Source organism: Vombatus ursinus, unplaced genomic scaffold (genome assembly GCF_900497805.2).
Source record: "Vombatus ursinus unplaced genomic scaffold, bare-nosed wombat genome assembly UNPS02014799.1, whole genome shotgun sequence".
Lineage (NCBI taxonomy): Eukaryota > Metazoa > Chordata > Mammalia > Diprotodontia > Vombatidae > Vombatus > Vombatus ursinus.
Genome location: NW_020954577.1, coordinates 22,905,516 through 22,928,715, shown reverse-complemented (window position 1 = coordinate 22,928,715; position 23,200 = coordinate 22,905,516). Strand labels below are relative to the sequence as shown.

The following is a 23,200-nucleotide window of genomic DNA, read 5'->3' as shown; positions in this document are numbered from 1 at the left end:
TGTAACCCTGGGCAAGCCCCTTAATCCCTCAATGCCCCGGGTAGCTAAGATTTCTAGACTGTAGAACACTTGCTAATATGCACTGGTGAAACAGAGTTCCCCATATCAGTGAAAGCATGGGTTCAGAGCAAAACACAACAAAGGGAATTATCCAGGTGTCACTGTAGGAAATGGTCTATTCTAAGTCATGTCTGTGAGGAAGTGAGGCTGTCTCTCAAACAACATGGTGCTGGGTCCTAGGCCTTTCGAGACATTTGTTCAGCGTTAGCCTTGGCTCAGTCGATTCAGTCGTCCATTGTAATACGCCCAGCCTGATCTAGCAGACCCAGGGTGTAGAAACCATAACATGCAGTATGCCTTCAGCAGTGTTGTATTCTCTGTTTCTGTGTATTAGATCTTGAAAAACACATGTGCATGTGCTCCCCTCCCTCAAATGTGAACCAGCCTCATCCCCATTTCCATCTTCTACTATGCAGAAGCAGCACGGTCAGCCCCTAAGCCCTGAGTTCCAGAATTTCCTTGTTTCATTCCATAATCCCCTTTCCAGAGCCCAAGGGGATCCCGTTCTCATTTGGTGTTCCAGGAGGGCTACCAAGCTGACTCAGCAGAATGAAGAACTCTGCCTGATGAGCAGCCCTAGAGTAATATGTTTCAGCCAGGCTATTGGCATGTGGTCAGGAGTTTGAAGCATTGTTTTATTTCTGTTCTAGGTAGTCGGACCTTGTGCTCAGAGCCCCTGGGATCGTGGATCCACAGTGTTAGCATTATGGTGCTTTGCTTTAAAACTACTCAGCACTCAGCTTTCTCCTGCTAGGAAGGAAGTGCACTTCTCATGAGATGAAGGAGGTCAAGAAAAAAATTGCCTGATTTGGCATTATCATAATGACAATGATATATTATTGCTTGAGTAGCTGAGTATAGTGGAAAAAGGAAAATTGTAGGCTCATAGGTCTTAACTAGAAGGGACCTCATGGGCCAATTAATTCAATCCCCCTTATTTTACAGATGAGGAAACTGAGGCCCAGGGAAGTTAAGTTAATTTGCCCAAGGTCACAAAGGTGATGTCAAGAGGAAGGATTTGAACCCAGATCCTCCGGCTAAAGAACCAATATTTCTGCTGTTATTGCTTATTTTTATTAGCAAAGGTGACGAAGCATCACTCAAAATCCATGGCAGGAAATTGTCCTGAAATGGTCCCCAGAGGGGCTCTTCCTTTCCTAACCTCCATTCCTATGTTCTTATAGAACCATTTCCTGGTTCTATATTCAGGACAGATTATCTTATTATTCAGTTGACTTTAGGACAAGAATTATGGTAGAAATGTTTATCTGATTGGAAACTTTTTTTTTAAAAGCAAGCATGATGGTACTGAGACTTTATTTCCCTGGGGACTTTCCTGACATCTATAAGAGATGAGATGCCTGTATGACTTATGGAATGAAAGTTTTTGGCTCTCGTTATTAGTTTGAGAAGCTAAAATTTACAGCTGAAATTCCTTTAGCTTCTCACTCGCAACATTATTCACTGGACAAGATAGCTCTCTTAGCAGTCACCTGTACTTTCATCTTCTCTACCCCACATTCCATTATCTCTGATGGCTTTGATGAAATAATAGCTGTCTTTGCAAATGCTGTTGTGTGAATGAATCACAAAATGATCCTGCAAAATCTAAGTGAGCAAAGTCAGCGTGTAATTGAGGAGTTGGGAGAAGGTGTAGTACTAATGAATCAAATTACAGAAGGACTTTTCCCTGGGGTAAAGAAAGTGGAGCTTGTCTTCCTACCATAAACAAAAATCACACCATTTAATCCCCTCTTCCAAGCTTGAAGCAACATAACATATACAATTTTATCTTCCATCTAAGACTGTGGTTAGAAACCTATTGTAAAACTTGGCTGAGGGATCAAGGTAGAGAATTAGGAATAAGAAGGAATTTATCCTCTCTGGAGATCAAACATCAGCCATCACATCAAAGGTAATTCAAAGAAAGGCTAGTCAAGTCAGTTGTCCCAAGAGTGCTGATGGTGAATATCCTCTTGAGATACTTCCTGGGTCAGGCCCATCTTTTAAAAGGAAACTTGCCAAGCATGACTTACCTAACTCTCCTCTTGTAGTGATGGAATATGAGAAGTAAGAGATTCTTTAAAAAAAAAATCATTGAATAGACCTTGTATAAATCTCCAACAGTATACATGGGTTAATGAGTTGTAGCTATGCTCTACCAAGACAACTTGAGGAGGGTGTTTCTGGATTCCCATTGAGTTCCCATGGGGGTTTTATTATTGTTCCTGCTCTTTACTCTGGAGGCCAGAGGCCCTCAGCAGCAGAACTCAATCATCACTAGTAACTATCCTTTTTGTTATGCTAAAAGATACCAGTAGCCTCTGCTTGGGAGATTCCATATGATGAAGATGACCAGAGTCTTCCCTAGCAACTGATGTGTCGTAAGCATGTCTCAAACAGGTTTCTGGAGCCTATGGACTCCAATGAAGTAAAAGTTTTGAGCACTTTTTAGGATTTATTATTTTTATCTGTGTTCTCTTAAATAGCACTGCATTTTTTAAATATTCAGCTCTTCAAAGGAAGAGTCTGTGTCTTGTGTTTTGACCAATGTGTATTAAAGCAGAAAATTTTAATCTTTAGGTTAAAGTTTTATTTTGTTTCTGTGGAGTGTTTTATGTTTTAATGTTTCTAATGGAGAGTCCAATTTTCTTCTATAAAATGGAGTTGAATGTGCTGGCCTTGGAGGTCCCTTCTTGCTCTAAATCTATGATCCTATGAAAAATATAACATACTATTAATTTTTGCTGTGCCCACAAGAATATAGTCATACACATTCATTATAAGCACCTACTATGTGCTATACACTATGCTAAGTGCTGGGGCTACAAATATGAAAAAAGAAACAGTCCTTGTCTGTAAGGAACTTACAATCTAATGAGGGAAGACAATACCAAAAAAAAAGGAAGCTGAAGGGGGTGGGGGAAAGATACCCAATGCAGGGGCATGAGGAGGAGAGAGTCAGAGAAGTCCCGAGGCAGTTCAGCCAAGTGAGAAATGAGATCTCTCCTTAAATGGTGGATTGGAGTTCATGGCCCCACCTTCCAATCAGAAAGGCAGAGGATTGTGATGAGGTGGAGTCCCAGGACTGATGAGATCTTGGAGGATGATGAAATCATCCCAAAAAATGAGCTTCTTGGGGTCATGATGGCAGAAGTCAGCCAGAAAAGCCCCAAGGTAGTAGTGCAGCCAGGTGAGAAATGAATTATTTACATACATATGGTGCACTTAGGTTTCAGCAAAGAGACTACATTTGAAGGATCATGTCTACAGAATGGAGAACTGAAAGGCCACTCTTATGACATTACCCAGTATTGTTTATGACAGCTTCTTAAAGTAGAAAAGAGCTAGAGATCAGTCATAGTTTTGTAGATTTAGACCTGCAAGGGACCTTAGGGAATATCGAGTCCAATCTCTTTTTTTTACAGAGGAGGAAATTGAGGCCAAGAGAGGTTAAGCGACATAGTCTAAGTAAAAGACATCAGAAGAAAAGCATATATTTTAACCCTCAGATACTTGGGGGGGAAAAAGATTGAAAAATTCCGTGGTATCAAAATGAGTCATATAAATTTTTTTTTTTCTGCTAGTAATCTCAACCTATCTTCCTGGTAAACCATTTTTGCTTCATTTGTCCAAGGGCAGTTATGTTTTGAAGGAACTATTCAGGGAAGGGAGAAGGTGGAGACCCATTGGTGGAGAAGCCAGAAAGGAAATGAAGAGTTCATCAGCTCCCCTACTTAGGCTAGTAACTGGTAATATTTACCCATAACTGTACCACCCACTGACTCAATTACCCTCTGATTCCATAATAGGAGGCTTAGCTGCAGGAAAGGATCGAGGATTTTGCAAGAAACGCCATCATCATTTACATGAGTCAGAGACAGACCAGGACAACTTCACACCTCAGTCATTTGCCAGGCTATTGGCATGGGTACATCCTCTGCCACCCTGGGCTCTCCATACCTTCTTGTCTGTATCTTTCTCGGGAGCTGCCTTAACCACTATATAAAGTAGTCAAGGATATAGAGTCCCTAATAATCCCTCCAGGTCTAGAGTTAGCTTCTCCTTTCCATGAAGAACAGAAAAGAAAGGAAATAAGATGTTTTGACCAAGAGTTATCCCAGGATTCTGTAATCTAGGCTTATTTGTCCAGCAGGTCACATACAGAGGAGGGTTCCAGTCATGTACCACTCCATTCTTAGGATGTTCTAACATCATGAGATTCTTGAAGGCCAAGAAGAATAGATCAATGGGGATAGCCAATGATGAAATCACAGGCATATTTCTGAATAATGACACAAAATAGGATGAGAATTTACCAGGGGAATCTGCCTGTAATCCATGGGCAGGATTCTGTTCTGCATTAGATGGAGTCTTCTAGAATAAGGGGCATTGTGGGTGAAGATCCGACTTTGTAGTTAAAAGACCTAGTTTTAGACCTTGACTCTGCTAGCTCATCTGTAAAGTGAGTGGGTTGGATTAGGTCATCTCTAAAGTTCCTTCCAACTCTAGAATTATAGTCCTAGCATTGGTTATGATCCTACATTAATTCAATCAAGCAAGCCACCCAGGTGCTAAGCAGGGGATAAAAAAAGGCAAAAGATAGTCCCTGCCCTCAGGAGTTTACAATCTAATTGATTTGATGAAGCCTTTCAGCTTATTTCTTATCAAGGGAGTACTAAGCATCATGGTAAGGAAAAGAACACAGAAGCAGCATCCTTTTGAGCCATTTACATTATAAATAGTGAAACAAAACAGGCAAATATTGTCTGTATAAGCCACAGGAAAAAAAAAGACAGATGTTATTTACTGGGACTTTTAAATTTTGTAGCCTCTACCAATTAAATAGTTTAGTGGTGACCATGCTTAAAACAAAGCGGAAGTTATTCTGGTTCTGCACATGCAGAATTAAACCAGGATGAACTCTAATAGTACCTGGCAGTCAGTCAATCAACAAATATTAAGTGTGAATGTTTATGTGCCAAGCACTAGGGATACAAAGAAAGGTAAAAAAAGAATTCGGGCCCTCAAGGAGCTTTCAATCTAATAAGGGAGACAACATGCAAATAGCTATATCCAGATGAGCTCTACTGGTATCCCAAAAGTCTTTGTGCAGTTTAAATGGAAGGTAATTTCAGGGAAGGTGCCAGCAGTGAGCCAGTTAAAATGATATCTTAGTGTGGTTTATTTTAATACCCAATAAAGTGATAACCTGATATAATTTTATGTACTGTTCTGAAGACCAACCCAGAAAAAACACAAGCCAGTTTCAGACCCAGTATCACCTCAAAACTTGATTTCATGAGAGTGACATCCTTGGTGTTTCCCAAAATCCAATAAGCACGTTTGTTGGGTACAGAGCTTGACAGTATGGGGTCACCCCTTCCTAGGTCCTTGTTAAAGATATGCTGGTGCAGAGTGAGCAAGGGAACTCCACCACTGCAAACCCCCTTCCTCCTATCTGGAGACCCATGTTTTACAGGAAATAAGAAACAAGAGAAGTGACCATAGTTCCAAGCATTTGCAAAACCCAGGCTCGCTGGCCCAGATAATAGACCAATGACTTTCAAACAGTGTGCTGTGGCCAACTTCAGAACCATAGACCTCTCCAAGTCATATGTTGGTCTCTGATGATTGATTTCATTATGTTTGTTTCCCAGAATTGGAAGAGGATAACCATCAGTAATCCTTGCTGCATTCATACTGTACTAGAAAACACCCTGACTATTGATTAAAGCTATAGGTTAGTTATGCAAGACTCAAGCGGAGGCCTTTGTTCAGTAGATCCAAGTCAACTCAACCAGACCCTTACCCAATGCCTCCTATTCTACAGGAAGTATTACCAGGACAGCTTTGGGAGGCCTTTGGGAGCTGGACAGCTGAAGCTGTGCCCTTGTATTGCAGGAGTACTAGGAGAATGTTGTAGATTTGGGGACCAACGTATCAGAACCCCTCACTATATAGGCCAAATGTTCAGAGTTTTTGAAAAGTGTTCAGACCTGATAAAAGAACCATATTTCAGAAACTACTTAATGCCAAAGAGGACATTAACTTTCATGCCAAAACTAGAGCTTTGGCCATTGGCCTGAATGAGTGAACAAACTCACAAAGGTTCTAGAGATGTTTTCCTCCTTGTGCTGTTATTGAATTTGATCTTCATTGAGCAAATTTGGCCAGGGTTGCATAATGAGATGAGGAAAATAAAAAAGTATAAAGGATTTTCTGCTCTCCATTATTTTGAGTACATTTGTTTATTGATTTGGGGACAGCAAGGGGGCACAGTAGATAGAGTACCAGGCCTGAAGTCAGGAAGAATCACTTTGCTAAGTTTAAATGCAGCATTAGACATTTCTTACTGGCTGTATGACCCTGGGCAAGTCACTTAACCCTGTTTGCCTCAGTTCCTCATCTGTAAAGTGAGCTGAAGAAGAAAATGCCAAACCACTCTAGTATCGTTGCTTAAGAAAACCCCAAATGGGTTCTTGGACATGACTGAACAACAACAACAACAAATTTATTGATTTATTTTTTAATAAGAGGCTAGATAACCTAGTGGGTAGAATGTTGGCTTTGGAACCAGGAAAATCTGATTTTCAAATCTGACACATACTGGTTTGTGATCCTGGGCAAATTACTTAATCTCTCAGGGCTTTATGCAACTATCTAAGGCCATTTGTTTCAGGGAAAGTGCCAGTATGCATTGGTAAAGGGACTTTTTTCCTATGGGAGTTCCCTATACCAATGAAATCACAGGTCCAAGCCTTATCTTATTATTGAAAATTTAGAAAAAGAGAGAAAATGGAGAATTGTCTCCAGCAGCTGGTAGGTGAATCAAGAACATTCCCAATAGATTTTAATTGGGCCATATTTCAAGCTAAGGAGACCGGGCTCATTAAGAGCAGGGTATTTTCAACATAGTTTTAGATACTTAGGCTACTTGCAATTAGCAGGTTAAATTCTGTAGCAAATGTAATAAAGATCTCATGTCCATTTGGAATGTAGTTAGACCCATTTTTGTCACAAAGCAAAATGGGCTTTTATGTACCTACCATTTAGGTTTTTTAGACGGTAACATTTTAATGGGTTAGCCCTGTCAGACTATGCTGATGGTACAGTCTTCATTAACCAACCCCCCTGGTGGCAGTGACTGGAATTGCAGCCTCAGTGCCTTGACCAGACTTGCCTAATCACCCCCCATCAGTCTCGCTCCTGCTGTTCGACATCACAGAAAAGTTCACAGTTTTATTAAAGGTGCAAGATAAAGAGGAGGAAGAGGGTCATGAAGCTTGTAGCATTTGCCCACGATGTAAGATTTCAACTATTGGGGATTTTTCCATCCGTGTAAAATTGTCCTCTAGTTCAAGCGTGGGGGAAGAGCTCCATGGCTTTCAGGTAACCAATGCCGTGCCTCATCTTCCTTTTTAAAAATGCGAATTAGCGATATTCATATCCCGAGAGTTGTTCAGGTGTTTGTGAAGTTCTTTGAAGTCTTAAGAAAAAACAGTATTGTGAATAAAATAATGTTCTAGTCTGTGTATTTTTGTATGGCTAACTTCTCACCCTCACTCGCACTCCTTCACCTCACTTTATTTTCCCATGAATTTATTTTAAAAGTTTTGTTAATTAGTCCCTGAAAAATTCTCAGCTTATCCTTCCTTATGGGAAGATGAATGAACTCACTCCTCTGTTCATTGAACTATTTGCCTGTTGGTAACAACTTATGCTATTTCCAAGGCTACTGTAAAGGAAAGAGGTGAAATCATGCAAAGAGCCGCAGAAAGATCAGAGGACCCAATCTTATGATGCAGGTGTTTTAGCTTGATTACAGTAGTAACGTTGACCTTCCTTGATAACATCAGATCCTCCTCAGTGCCTGAGACACCGTGGTAGAATTTGTTCTTTTAGGCCACCTGGGGGAGGGTCCTTATCTCTGGCCTGTTTCACTTACGGGATGGACTGAGGCTGCTAGGGAACAGGCCCCCTCTAGGAGGCTGGGGAAGGAAGAAAGGAACCTCAGGCAGGTCCAGGCTGACTCCCCATTTCCAAACCCTGACTTGCTGCCGGTGGTTGAGATAGAGCTGTGACCCAGATGGGTCCTCTGGGAGCAGAGACAGCGTGGCTATGGTGGGGCTCCTAGTTTAGCAGTGGATTTGGAATTGAGTTATTCTGGTTTGCTAAGAGCCTCTTTGTGTCCCGGTGATTGAAAAATATTGTCTGTGAGTTTATTACACCAGTTAGTATTTGAGGGGCCCTCTGGAGGGCCTTATGAAGAGTTTCTCACCAGGCGAGGAGAGCAGAGACATCTTTTTGTTGTGCCCTTCTGATGACCTTAGATTAGTCCACATAGACCGACTGGGGTGTGAAATTGGGAAAACTACATATACAACTAAATCACTTACAATTTTATCAAAGGGCACAAGTTTGCTAGGGAAATGAATCAGGGAATGAGTCAGAGCTGGAAGGGACCTTGAAGATTTCTTTATCATAATTAAAAGACCATATGTAACAAAGAAATAGTCTTTTAAAAAAAAAGAAAAGAAAATGTAGACTGTGGAATAGTAGTAAAAAAAAAAAAAGCTAGCGGGTTTTAGAAAGACCGAGGTTTAAGTCCCACTTCTGACATGTGATGTTTGTGACTCAGCAAATGAACTTCTTAGTGCCCCAGGCAAGTAACTCTCTTATGTTAGTATAAATGTCCAAGCAATTGCCGTTCTGTTAATAGAGGGTGTTTCCACATCATTAGGAATTCCCTGCCTGTAGATTTGAACCCCTCCTTCTAAAATCCCCAAATTGAGTAAAAGTTCTATGGTTTAATGGACTAAGTATTGGGCTGCAAGTTTAAAAAAAAAAATCCAGGTTTGAACATTGCCTCTGATAATGATGATATCTGTGACACTGGGCAAGTCACTTCTGCTCTAAGTGCCTCATGTCAATCTTTGTAGCTGGTAAAGGGGTTGTGATCAGCCTTGTTGGAGGGAATCTCATTGTCAGGATCTTTACCAAAGCCTAAAGGTTGCTATTGGTGCATCAGAATCACACACAAGTGGTGAAAACTGGGGAGGGGGGTAGAAAGGAAGAGCACATTTATCTTCATAAAACTTAAGTGGAATTTCCTAAATAAAATACTCAATAAAAGCACCTGCCCATGTTTATGCTGTACCCTTTAAACCCAGACCATTAACCATCTCTGATGCACGTTGAAGTTGGCTCCCTAGTGTGGTTGAAAAAGAGAACATTTTAAGCTATTTAACCTTTAGGTCCACGACCTCTTTGACAAATAATCCCCTGATCATTACATGTAGGATGCCGTATCTCTCTTTTGTAAAGAAAGTGCCTCTTTGCAGTTGAAGGTGGGATTCAGGGAATAGAATGTGAATTTTGGAAATCATCTATTGTTCAAGAGTCTGGCTTCCTTAAAAAAGAAATGTAGACAGTGGGTGTAGACACCCATGATTCGAAGTTGTATGTCTTATTAACAGCTCTGAGCTTAGTTTTTGCTATTTGGCACATATTAGATGCTTCATAAGTGTCCAGTGATATGAGATCACTTACTCTCTTTATTGTTAAAGGAAGGAAAGTCCTTCAGCGGCATGGCAGCCTCTATTGACTGATGGAGGAAGAACGAGTCCGAGCTTTCCTAGTGGTATTTGGGCTGGGGTTGAATCTCTTGGCCTTGAATCTTGATCTCTTTCCCTTGACCTTCTAACTTGTCTCTGTGGCTTTGGGAGAACAATGACCTCTGTACTTTTAGCAGCCTTTTCCCCTGTCCCGAAGGCCCATTATTCAGCAATGGGTTTTGCTTCTGCTAATGCAGCTATGTCTTTCCAATGCCCACTTCAAAAGAAATGTTGCAATTCAATTCTAATCCAAAAAGGGTGGAGGAAGAAAGTGACCTGGTGCCCCTGTATCCCCCTTCCCCCATCTTTGGCTGTCTGAGCCACATGTTTTAGAAGGTGTATGTTCTTGATTTTAAATCCAGCATTGCTTCATTCAATCATGTGTGTCATCTAGCAAAGAATTGTTGTGTCTTGATAATCTCTAATAACTGTATTTTCTTTTCTTCCTTCCAAATAACCTCATGTCTGTTATTTGGGATCCTTTCCTCAGCTTTTCTGTGGCTTTTCTTTTTAGGCCTTATCACAATAAGAGAGTCGTGATTGCTAGGCTACCCTTCCCTTCATAGCTTTTCCCATTTGTGTGTGTGTATGTGTGTGTGTGTGTGTGTGTGTGTGTGTGTTTGAAGTAGTTTCCAAGTTAGCAAAGTCCATCATACATTACATTTATTGGTTGAAAAATAAGATGAGATGGAGGCTCTTTGTTGGACCTGATTTCTCCCCTACTCCCCACTTTGATGCCATTTGTGACATGACTTATCATGGCATAGTGGCAAGAGCCCTGGATTTGGAGCCAGAAGTTGTGGGTTCAAATCCCTGCTCTGCCATTTACTGTTTGTGTGACATTGGGCAAGTCACTTATCCTCTCTGGGTCTCAGTTTCCTCATCTATAAAATGAGAGATGACCTCTGAGTTTCTGTCTAGCTCTAAATCTAAGATTCTGTATGTAGTTCAAAGTTTGCTCCAGTAGCATAAACAGCCAGCCCTATGTGCAATAAACTTCAAGTACACAACTATGTGTTGTATTGAAGTGATCAACAATGTCACATTGACCCTCCATTGACCCACCTCAGTCCTCATGTTCTTAATCTCATCTTCCATTATGTATCTGGGATATTTTTTGCCTCCATTCCCTGGTTTCCTCATCCAGTTCAATTTGCAGCATATGGTTTTCATTTCTGTTTTCCTTTCATAAATTTTGAAGAGAAAATGGAGCCCCTCCAGTGAGCTCTAGACCCAAGCCAGACTCTTCTAAAAGAGCCACCACAGCTTTTTAATTTGCAAACTGGGCAAGTGGGCCTATGATACCAAGTTAAAAGTCTGCTCCTCCGCGGAGGTCTCTGAGGGCTGAGTGGGATGGGGTTCTCTGTGAACAATGTGTTGTGCATGCCATTTGGAACAGTCTCTTTTTAAAGAAAAAGAACCTTTAAGTTATGAATGAAGAAATCCTATGCAATCATGATCTCTTAAGTAGAACGTAAAATTGATTTCTTAGCAAGCTTCTCAGATGCATGGCAGCTCTTAACCTTTCTGATTTCCTTTGCTGTGGATCCTATTCTTCAGGGGACTTGACAACAACCTTCCAAAAAAACCTTTGAAAGAAAGATAATTGGGCAAATTGGCCAACGTGACTGCTGTTGGTTTCAAAAAAAAAGATTCATCAGTTCAAAGATCATCCATGAAAGCAATGGTCCTGCCAATGCTTGTCACTGCTGTGTTGTAGGCAAGGCTTTCTATCAGCATTCTTAACGTTGTTCATCATTGATTGGATGAAGAAACCGTGGCTTTCCGAAGTGAAGTATTACCGAAGATCACCCAGATAATGAATGGCAGAGCTGAGATTTCAACCGAGGTCAGCGCTGATCAATGCATGTTCTTGTCAAGTTGTTGTCAAGTCCCGCTGAGGGTTTTGCATCTCTTGTAATAACAATTACAGATGAGCAGTAGTGGAACCAACTTCTGAGAGCCTCTTTTCATGAATGAAAAAGGGAGCAAAAGGCTTCCCCTCTCCAAAGCCTCCCAACATCTGTTGGGTGAGCTGCTTAGAGAAATAATGCTTGAAATAACCCTAGTGTGCCAATATATTTCCAAATGAATGCTCCCTATCCTTCCCTGCTTGGAGTTCTGGCATCTGTTTGAATCTGAGAAACTTTCTGGAGTGCTGAAAGAGGAAAGCAGTCTCCATTATGCACAACCAGGAACCAAATTTAAACACCAGGTGCATTGGCCTCCCTACCCCCAAGCTGGATCCACTATTGAAAAGAAATATGATGGGATACCTTTACCTGGATCAGCATGAAACCTGGAATCCATCCATGCATGATCAGGGTACTCACCAGCCAAACCTCAGATTTTCGATTGTTTTTGAGGGATCCTCCAACTACCAAGAACGTTTGTGTTTTGACCTTCCTCGCCTAGATCCACCTGAAAGGTATCTCATCACTCTTCTTGCATCTGTTGAAGACTGGAGATCTCTCTCTCTCTCTCTCTTTCTCTCTCTCTCTCTCTTTCTCTCTCTCTCTCTCTCTTATCTATAGATGTCAAAGAATTTGTTTTGTGTGTGTTTTTCCTTCTCCTTCCAATGTAGCGCATCATCCTGGGAAGTGTATGTCGCAGACCAACTCCACTTTCACCTTTACCACATGCCGCATCCTGCACCCCTCTGATGAGCTCACAAGGGTTACGCCAAGGTAAGAGATGGGGAGGAGCCCTGTGGTGCAAGGTTGGGTGACTTCAGAAAGTGGCTGGCAGTGCTCAGCCTTTGCAGTCAAAGGCACAAACCAAAGTAATTGAGTAAGGAAGAGGACCAGCCACCAAGAAATTTGGTAGTTTGGAGGGACTAAGGTTAACATCCTTATCCCAAAGGCCTGTTAAGCTCCTTCGTATTCTCCCTCCGGGACCCTGTTTGGAATCAGACAGCTTTCCCTTCTGAAGGCTGTTCAGTGATTCAGCTTGGCATGCATCATGGATGGAACTCTGAATTTGGAGTCTGAAAACTTGGTTTCAAATCATTTTACCACTTACTAGCTATGTGATTTCTCTGGATCTCAGTTTTCTAATCTGTAAAATGAAGAGTTGGACTTTCTAAGGTTCCTTCCAACTTTATATTTATGTTCTGTCTATCTAGGATGGATTTAAATCACACGTTCATTAATTTAGAATCGTAAAGGATCTTAGAGGTGATCTAGTCAAACTTCCTCATTTTATAGACAAGGAAAAACTGAGGTCCAGCTATGGTCACCTGCAAAGTGAGCAGAGCAAAGGTTTGAACCGTGGCCTTCTGACTCCTAAACCAGGGCTCCTTCCATCATTCTATACTGCCTCTCAGACATGTAGAACTTCCTTCTAATTCAGCTCTATATGGTTAAAAAGATCATATGACCTGAAAATCTTGAGTGACTAAAAGGCCAAGAATATGAACTGAATGCATTCTTAGGCCACTTTTAAATAGACTAGTATCGAGTGTGCCGGGGACCCTCTTGTTGGAGCTCTGCTTTGAAACTACTCACAGTAGCATGCCATTTTTCAGAAGGGGGTTGATTTTTACTTTGTGCTGAATGTTAAGGACCAGTGCTATATCAGGCATCCAGGTGGCACTGTTCATAGAGCCAAGAAGACCTGAGTTCTATTCCTACCTCAGATACTAGTTGTATGACCCAGGGCATTCTCTCCATCTCAATTTTCTTACCTGTAAAATGATGGAATTGGGATCAGTGACCTCTTGAGGTCCCCTTCGGGCTCTAACTGTACACAGCTGAGAATCTAATGCTTCAGTGTTCATCGATACCCAGTGGAATGGAATATGTCGAGAGCTGAAAGACCAAAACCATAGCCCATTCTCAACCCATGGCCTGCTCACCTCAGCCTCGTCTGAGAAGCTGTGCAGTGGATAGTGGTGAGTGGACTTGACTTGCACATTTTTCTCAATGTGACCCTCCTAAGGGCTCCCAGAAATTTAGCTAAAGAGAAATTACATTTACGCCACAAGAGAACTTTGTCATAGTGGCTATAGGGGCCAAGGAAGATGGCCTATTCATTGAGGCTGGGGCCAGAATGGACCTCCGGTGGGCCTGAATGGTAGGGAGGGGAGATGTGAGAGCCTCGTCTTTCACCTATAAATAATTCTTCACAGGTCATGTGAGGAGGAGGAAGAGGAGGAGGAAACGGCCTTATGTCACATTATGCTGAGAGGAGATATAGGGCAAACAGTATGACCCAGTCGGTCAGGGGGTGAGCAGCGCTGTTGGCAGTTTCTGTTCCAGCAGGGTCTTGTACAATGAGTGTGTGTGTGTGTGTGTGTGTGTGTGTGTGTGTGTGTGTGTGTGACAGTGGCTAACCTGAAGAGATTAGATGCTGAAGACCATTTTGTTGGCATTCCAAGCTAATATTTTAACAGGTCATGTTCCTAATATTTCCTTTAAAGATATTCCTTCCTCAAACTTCATAGGAAACTGACATTAACACTAATAGATACTCAACCCCAAAACTCCCATTTGGTGGAATGGGCTAAATGGGCTTAACTGTTTGGTGTCATGGACCCCTTTGGCAGTCTGGTGAAGTTAATGGATCACTTTTCAAAATATTTTTTTTTAAAGAATAGAATAAAAGACACAAGATTACAAAGGAAGCCAGTTATACTGTAATAGTTATCAAAATAGGGTTGGTTTTTTTTTTAAGTTCACAGACCCCAGGTTAAGAACCTTTGAATTATGAAAGTGTTTTTAAATTTATTTTATTCCTTTCTTCCTGCAGTACCTTGTTTTCCTATCCTGCAAGCACAACTACTAGCAAGATTTTTTTTAAGTCAAGAAAACAAGGTCCACAAAGGCATTCTATCCATAAGGCTGTGGTCAAAAATTCTGGTGATACATCAGTAATCACAATTTTTTTTAAAACCGTGAGTTTAAATAGAGAGAAGAACCCCTTGTCCTCAGTCATGAGGTTGGCTTTGTTGTTGCTGTTGTTTTTTGTTTTGTTTTTATTTAGTTGAGTATGTACCTTACAGTTAGAAATTAAATAGAAAAACTGGGAATGATAAGATTTTTTTTTAAGTTTAAAACCTTAAAAAACTTTAATTTTATTTTTTAAAAAACTCTGTAGTTTTAGTAGGATACACTTCATTTAATTCCAGCTCTATTACTCTTTTTTTTAATATGCATTTTAACAAGAGTGAGAACCCTCAGCTGTGGTTTTCCATCCTGTGTTTTCCATAATTTCTCTTCCCCTAGTGTGATGATGCTTTTGTGTTCATGTGATGGTGTGCATGTTGGCTGTTCATTCCACTCTCACAAACTAACAAGCCAAAGGTGAGGCAGCTTTGATTTGAAGTTCTTAAACTTATATTTTGAGGCTTACACGTCTTTTAGTTGTAAGCATCTTTCATCCATGGTTTCCCGTCCTCTCCACTCATTCAGAGCACTTAAGCAAAATTTCTCTCAGATGACACGATTCTTTCTCTCCTCTAATCTAGAGTATATACAGGGCATTCAGCAGACTATGACACCTTCCTGCTTCTGGTCAAGAAGCCTTCTTTTTCAAGCATTCACTAAATTGTGTCTGATTCCAGCCAGAGGGCTGATCAGCTTTCTTTAGGTAGCTTTGGCAGTTACAGACAAGTCCACCAGGTGGCATAAGGAAGTAAGTTGTGATTCAATATTCCCAGGTTTGTCAGCAGTATGAACTCCATTGGAAGTGGTTTTGCTCCATTGTCTCCCTTATTCCACTCTCTTCCTCCTTTCTTCTCCTCCCCCTTCCTTTCCTTTTCCCTCCTCTTCTTCCCTTTTCCTCCTCTCCTTCCCTTTCTTTCTATTTATTAAACATCTACTGTGTTCTTCATTAGTTGGTTGTTCATGTTAACTTTAGTAGTGGCCAGACCGAGCTTGTTAAGGGTGGATTTCCTAAAATTTTTTTTTTTTTGCCAGTTTTGTTCAATGCTCCTATTTAAAAGGGGCCTTTCCCCCTATTGTCAGTAGTCTTGACAGCATTCACCTTATTCTGATCCTCTATTCTCTCTCGGTATATATCTATATCTATTTATCTATCCAAACATGTGAATAAATGTAACTTCTATTCCAGTATTATGGTGGAAATGAGAAACCTTCTTTTATCTGTCCCAGTCTCTCCATCTTCCTCCTCCTGCAATTCTGCTCTGGCAGCCCATATGCCTGAACAGATCTGAACAAGGCATATGAGAAAGACTGATCTCCCAGTGTGGTCTAGCAGAAGATTGGACTAGGAATCATAAGTGAGTTCTGTTGCCAGATCTGTCACTTAGTACAGCTGTCTAATGTTAGACAAAATCATTCCTCTGGGACTCAGTTTCCATATTTCTATGTAGAGTACTTAGAGTGGGAAGGGGTTTTAACTGGAACTCACCTCTGAGATCCCTTCCAGTGCTGAAATTCTGCACATTTGAGTGACTTTCTTATACCATTTGGACAGCTATCACATACTGGGTTTTTCTGACCTTTGCACTGCTGGGTAGGGTTGCTAGTCAGGCTTATCGCACAGGTGAGCACAGACTAAAGTGTATTTCCTTAACATTCTTTTTTTTTTTAATGGACAAAAGAACTGATGTGAAATGGGTAGGAAATAAGAAAATCAGGAACTGAGTTACGTAGAAAAAGCGTTTTGCCTCATGGCTTTCTCCACTTGAGTGATATTGAGAAGAATCTACCCTTGTTTTTAGGTTTTTGTGTCTTCTATTCTTGGCATGGCTGATCTTTGCATAGGCAGAATAGACAGTAGCCTGTGTGGTTCCAGGAAAGCTAAAAAGACATCTTGCTGCTTTGTGGTATTTCCTCCTTGTCTCTTTTCCCCCCTCGCCCCAATCAAAAACTGCTCTGATACAGATCATTTATAATTTGGTGTGAATAGAAGCACTCTGGAACTTTCTTCTGATGCCTCATTGTAAAGATGATTCTGTGTTCTCAAAAGCTATGCCAGCAGGGAACCATCTTGGCTAGGTCTTACCCACTAGAAAGGCTTTGAACCCAGGCCTGGTAACAAAACTGTATATCTTTGTCTGTCATCCAGGGATCTATCAGTCAGCTAAGGTCAAAAATATTTTTACTTGTAGAAGCTTGGTCACCAAACAATGATTTTAATAACTTCTAAGACCTAGAAGACTTACGCTCTGCCTTTGTGAAGCGGAGTGCCCACTGCAGTGAAATCTCATCCTTTTTGGACAAGGGAGTAACTTTAAATCAATGTATCAAAGTGTGTTTTCCCTTAAGCTCTTGACAGTGTGGTGGCATGTTGGTCAGTCAGGAAGACCTGGTAACTGTATGACCTTGGGCATGCACCTAACATCTCTGAGCTTCAGTTTCCTCGTCTGTAAAATGGGGATAATAACTGTAATACTTATCCTATAGTGTTGTTATGAAATTTAAACTAGATAAAGCATTTCACTTTGCAAACTTCAGAGTAATATTTAATTGCCAGTTGTTATTTCTATTATTATTTTGTTGGGTGGATGAAGGTCACTGGATTCCTGTTAAAAGTCTGTTACATAGCGGGGAGAAAGAAGAAAGGAGTTTATAAAGAGATTGTTGGAGGTAATGGATTTTACAGGTTTGCTCAGAGTTGCCCTTCAGTGCATCCATTCATCCATTCCAGAAGCAATTATGAAGCAATCACTCTGGTCAAGGCGCTGGACAAAAATTAAATAGGTCCTGCCTTCAGGGAACTTACGTTCTGTCTGTAGGTTTGTACTGGGTGTCCCAAAAGTCTCAGTGCATTTTTGGCTATTTAGGCTTACATTTTGCTTAATTGATGCTGAAGACTATACAATTTGGGCTCAACCCAATATCAATAGATTGGTGTAAATTGACATACTAATTTCCCCCCGTGATTTTGAGGGTGTTTCGTGTTGAATAACAAGCTCTGATTTTTTTTTCCTTTTAGCCTTAACTCAGCACCGACTCCAGCTTGTGGCAATTCTAGCAACTTGAAGTCCACTCCAGTGGGCACACCATGCACTCCCCGGCGACTGAGTCTGGCCGAGTCTTTCACCAACCTCCGGGAATCCACCACCACAATGAGCACATCCCTCGGGCTGGTGTGGCTGCTGAAGGAGAGGGGCATCTCAGCGGCCGTGTACAATCCCCAGAGCTGGGACCGGGCTGGAAAGGGCACCCTTTTGAACCCATACTCTCCTAAAATGACTGTGATCCCTTCCACCCCTCCAAATTCACCTATGCAGACGCCGCTGTCTTCCCCACCGTCCTTTGACTTCAAATGTACCAGTCCCCCTTATGACAACTTCTTGGCCTCCAAACCAGCCAGCTCCATCCTGAAGGAGGTGAGGGAGAAAAAGAACATCAGAAACAGTGAGAGCCAGACCGAGGTGTCTGTCTCCAACCTCAATCTGGTGGACAAAGTCAAGCGGTTTGGCATAGCCAAGGTAGTGAACTCAGGGCGCCCTCATGGCCCTGCTTTGGCGGAAGACCAGGGACTTCTTGTCTGTGGGCCCCAGGGGCCAACGAGGGCTCTTGGGCCTGATGGCCTTCCCCTCGGCTGCCCTGTTGTCACGAATGCCATTGGAGGCCTTCAGCTGAACACTGGGATTCGAAGGAACCGCAGCTTCCCCACCATGGTGGGGTCCAGCATGCAGATGAAAGCCCCTGTGACTCTCACTTCTGGCATCCTGATGGGCGCCAAGCTTCCAAAACAGACAAGCTTGCGATGAGAGGAACTTGGTTCCTTTTTTTTTTTTTAAGAAAAAAACAAAAGCAAAAAACAATATTTTCCTTTAACCTCCCAGTCCTCTGACCTCCCTCCTCACTCTGTCTCCCCCCCACCCCAACTTCTGTCTCTCTGTCCCTCTGTCTGTCTGTCTCTCTCTCAATCCCTCCTGAGTAGACAAATCAACCTTGTGCCTAATGGGAGAAGAGTGTAAACTTTGTATAGTATGTAAATATGTATCAGAGACCTTGTATCTAATTTTATTACTCTTCAGATATCATAAGAAATGGCCCAACGCTGCAATTGCTGTATTAAGGATTTAACTTACTGACCTTTGACAGGTCTTTTTTTATTTTTTTCCTTTCCTTTGAAGATGCACTGAAAACAGAAACCAGTTATTATGCTGTGGATAGAGGGGAAGTCAATCCTTTGGCTTGTTCACTGTGATTGTATGCATGGTACAGTCAGGATGGAAGGCTTGTCAGATGACACCAATCACAGTGTGTCTTCATTCTGGGTGAACTAACTTTCAATCTCCTGGATGAACATATCATGAGCCTGGTCCTTTATTATATACAAAACGAAGCAGCCAAATTCATATTCATGTTGGGACAGCCTAATTTTATTTTACTTCTGCCAGTGGTCCAGTTTCTTCAGAGTCCATGGCTTCTCTACCTGGATGAAAGGTTGTGTCTTTGGAGGGAAATGTTTGTGATTTTCCTTATGCAGAAAACTTGAAATCCCATTTCTGTAATCCACAGGTAGGCCAGAAAGAATGAGAATGCATGGAATTAAAAAAAACCAACACCACCTTTTTCCTTTAAACACATTTTGTGAAATACAAGCAAATCATGGTGCTGCCTGAGCGTCATGTTACCACGTGTTGTCGTGGCACTGAAATACACACGTCACAAGGTTATTTTCATCTTGCATCAGGGAAAATGGCAACTGGTTTCTGGGAACCACAGCCTCTAAGCAAAATAGTCTAATGATCTGAGCCAAAGATCCTTACTTAAATCAGAGGGCCTAAAGGGGGAAATGTGGGGGTGTTCTGGAGAAAGTGTATTAGCAGGGAAGGGAAGACCCACAGCAAAATTGAGTAACAGCACAATGCTATGAAAGAGAGGCTATAGAATTTTGGTTGTTAGGTTTTACTTGTAGAAAATCAGACTATTTCAAAAAGCAGGGCTGTGGGATTTTCATATGATCCATATCCTTGCCTTTTCCTCAGTAGCCACTTTTGAAATCCAAACACTTGAGCAGCTCCAAGGTGCGACCACTTAATGCCCATGTATTCTCCCCTTCTCTTCAATAGAGGGCATTGTATCAATGTGATTTTCTAGCCTATGGGCTGTTTTTGTTTTTTTTCCATTTTCTGTTTACCTTTGTATCTTGTGCTTGGAAAAAGATGGAGTCACTTTCAGAAAGAATGAAAAATGAACAAAAAGGTAGGTTCTGTTGAGTGTTGCAAGTGTGGAGTGATTTGGGAGACTAGCGGTCTTATTTATAAACAAACACATACACATGTACGCGCATACCAGAGTAAATAACTAAGGTGAAAGTTAAAAGTATCTTCAAGATTCATTTCAGAAACACGAACCAAAGATTCTGTTAACGTTAAGTTGAGGAATCTTAGTATTACATGTCCAGACATAGCAACAAGAGTATATTGTGATATGCTCAACCTAGGTAAGTAATTGACTCCCTATGTGTATGTCTCTGTACATAAGTTTATCTACTTTTTAAACATCATCTAGTCCGATTCCTTTTCATAAAACCGACTGTATTTCTATAAAATGTTTCCTTCCAAGAAGGTGGTTTATTTATTATGATCAGTTACCACACTTTATGTCACAGCATTGTTGCGTCTTACTTGAAGAATTAGTACTGATGATCTTTTGCATAAATAATACCGTCATCTTTGCCCCTCTGATAGAAAGAATTGTCCGTCCCCACATCGTGTTATGGACACTTGGGATGCTTTGAGAGAAAGCATACAGGCAAGCACGGCTCAGATTTTCAAACTCCTATTTATTCTCTGAACCTAAGACATTTTAGTCAAAGTGTGTCCTCAGCTCGATTTGCTGTTGTATGTGTGCACTTACTGCAGATAACTTAACTATCTTTTTTTTTTTTTATTTGAATGTGTCTTAAACCTGTAGCTAGATAGGATAACAACAGGAAAACCACAGACTTTTTAAGTACCCAGAGCGAATAACCCACCATACATTACCATGAGGGAATTAAAAATGTAATAATAAATCATCCACTCGGGAGGCATAGCAGACATTAGCCTGCAGAATAAATGGTAGACATTGTACAACCACTCCCATAAGATGTGTTGTAAAATGCATCAAATGCTACAATAAAATTTTCTTATCTAATGAGTATCAATAAAATAAGCTTGAGTGATCTGGTGTGGTATTCAGATGCGTGTGGTTTTTTAACTTCTTTTCTGAGGAACTCTGTTGAGAATATCAATTATATGTGTATTTTCACTTCTCTAAATTTGTAAATGTGTGTGCATTTATATATATGTAATATATGTGACATGTAATATTATATATGAAAAATAATGAACCATGTTGAAATGGGTAGCTAGGTGGTGCTTTAGCGGATAGAACACTGGTTTTGGAAACAGGAAGACTCATCTTCCAGGGTTCAAATCTGGCCTCAGACACTTACTAGCTGTGTGACCCTGAGCAAGTCACGTAACCCTCTTTGCCTCAGTTTCCTCATCTGTAAAATGAGCTGGAGAAGGAAATGGCAAACCCTTCCAGTATCTTTGTCAAGAAAATCCCAAATGGGGTCACGAAGAGTTGGACGTGACTCAACAATAGCAATGAATGACATATTGAAATATTTATTTCCTGCCTACTAATATTGTAACTCAACCATTGTTGCTGACCAAAAGACACTGACCATCTTCACTGCAAAATTCTCCTTGTCCCCCTTTGTGTATGTGCAGGTATTTTACTGCTTCAACACATTAATGAATATGAGCCCAAGGTGACCCTGCAGCCAGGATCACAATATCCCCCTGGTCAGCGGTATGCTTCTAAGCAAACCCCCCCCCCCCTTCAGAGGGTAGAGCCTCTGGAGATGGAATGAATGAAGTTATAGAAGTTGGAAAAGTGGTTAACTCTTACATTATCTTTTTTAAAGTTAAAAAAGTTTTTATATCACATTCATTTGTAAATATTCTCCCTTCCTCCCATGCCCAGAAATCCTTCATTAACAAAAATCACAATAAAAGTAGCTTAGCAAAACTGCCATATCTACTATATCTGCCCATTGACGCGGCAACAAGTAGAGGGAGGTGCATTCTTCTCTAGGGCCACACTTGGTTCCATTTACTTTCTACAAACAGGATTTAAAGTCACTCCCATTCCTCTTTTCCTCAGTTCCTTTTTTTTTTTGTAAACTGGACCAGATCCAAGGTTCTTGACCTAGGGTCCACAAAAAAAAATGTTTAGGGGGTGTTTTGATAGCTATTTTATTACATTTGGTTGTCTTTATAATCCTATGTGTTTTGTTTTATGCACTTAACACCATTATTCTGAGAATGGGTGCATAGGCTTCCCCAGACTGACTGCCAAAGGGATCTCTGACACAAAGAAGATTAAGAACCTCTGGCCTAGGTGATCGGGAAGATCCCTCCTAGCTCTCTCCTGCTCAATGACATCTGGTTAAAGCTTCTTCAATCTTCTCAGCAGGCTGTCAGGATCACTGGATATCTGCCACTTACAACTGAAATTCATCGGAAGGTAAATCAGGTGAAGAGAAGAAATCTTGAAGGTTCTTCAGATCAGAAGACAGAGAGATATACAAAGGAAATTACCAATTTTTGAAAATTTGAATAATACCTTTATGTACAAGTCAGTGCTATACTTTGGAGAGGCCAGCTAGCTGTGGATATGATCCTTAGCTAAGAATGTGACATTACCCAGGATGCTCATTTATTGATTTATCTCTTTATTTGTGCCTCCCCCACACCCCCATCCCCACCATGAAATTGAAGACTAGGGGAAGTGGGGAATTTAGAAGTGTTAAATGATGTCAGTGTTAAACTGCCTTTGGATCTACCAACCCTTTAGAGATGTTGTGCCAAAAAGCTTCCTAAATTGTAAAGCACTTTAGAAATATGAATTTCTGCTGTTGCACAATGGACCTGTGTACATATATTCTGGACTCAATGGACAAATGTCTGCTTAATTCAGTGAACATGTTGGTGAATGCCCTCTGAGTGCAGGGTACCATAGTAGCTACTAGGGGAGATACGATGATTTGAGACATGGTCCCTGTGCCCTGAGAGGTATAAGAGATTGACAGTTAATCATACAAAGACCTGGGCTCAAGTCACTCCTCCCCCACGAGTCACTTAACTTGTCAGTGCCCCCAGACAACTGAAGTTGCGGACGGGTGCCAATCTGCATTGGTAGAGGGAGTTTCCTCACAAGGAACTCCCTACACTAGTGAAATCACAAATCCAGGGGAAAAAATACAATATTTAGTCTATTGTGGAGTAGGGTCTGGTAGGAGATAGCTATCATACACAAATAGCTATAATATAAACATTACACAGTTAAGCACAAGAGAGATAGTATGTAGCTGCTGCCTGAGGTCTGAGAGAAGGAAGTTAAAATGGCAGCTAGGTGGCGCCATAGTGCATAGAGCACCAGACCTGGAGTCAGGAAAACCCATCTCCCGGAATTCAAATCCAGCCTCAGACACTCACTAGCTGTGTGACCTTGGGCAAGTCACTTAACCCTGTTTGCCTCAGTTTCCTCATCTGGTGGAGGGGATGTATTAATCAGATCTTTGTTGCAAATCTGACATGT

At 41.2% G+C, this 23,200-nt stretch overlaps 1 protein-coding gene across 11 annotated transcripts in view; it reads left to right on the top strand.

Annotated features, from left to right (window-relative positions):
• Positions 1 to 20,776, top strand: part of TRAK1 (trafficking kinesin protein 1) — a 137,607-nt gene extending 116,831 nt beyond the window's left edge. For 7 of the 11 annotated variants that reach the window (XM_027871959.1, XM_027871958.1, XM_027871957.1 and 4 more), the window contains 2 exons: positions 12,262 to 12,364; positions 17,580 to 20,776. In XM_027871959.1, coding sequence (XP_027727760.1) covers positions 12,262 to 12,364; positions 17,580 to 18,363 — 887 coding nt within the window. In that variant the 3' untranslated portion in view covers positions 18,364 to 20,776. Of the gene's footprint in view, positions 1 to 9,629; positions 9,704 to 12,261; positions 12,365 to 13,388; positions 13,570 to 17,579 lie in introns of those variants that run through there. The other 4 variants (XM_027871962.1, XM_027871960.1, XR_003569985.1 and 1 more) reach the window with 3 other exon arrangements.
• Positions 20,777 to 23,200: the final 2,424 nt, after the last annotated feature.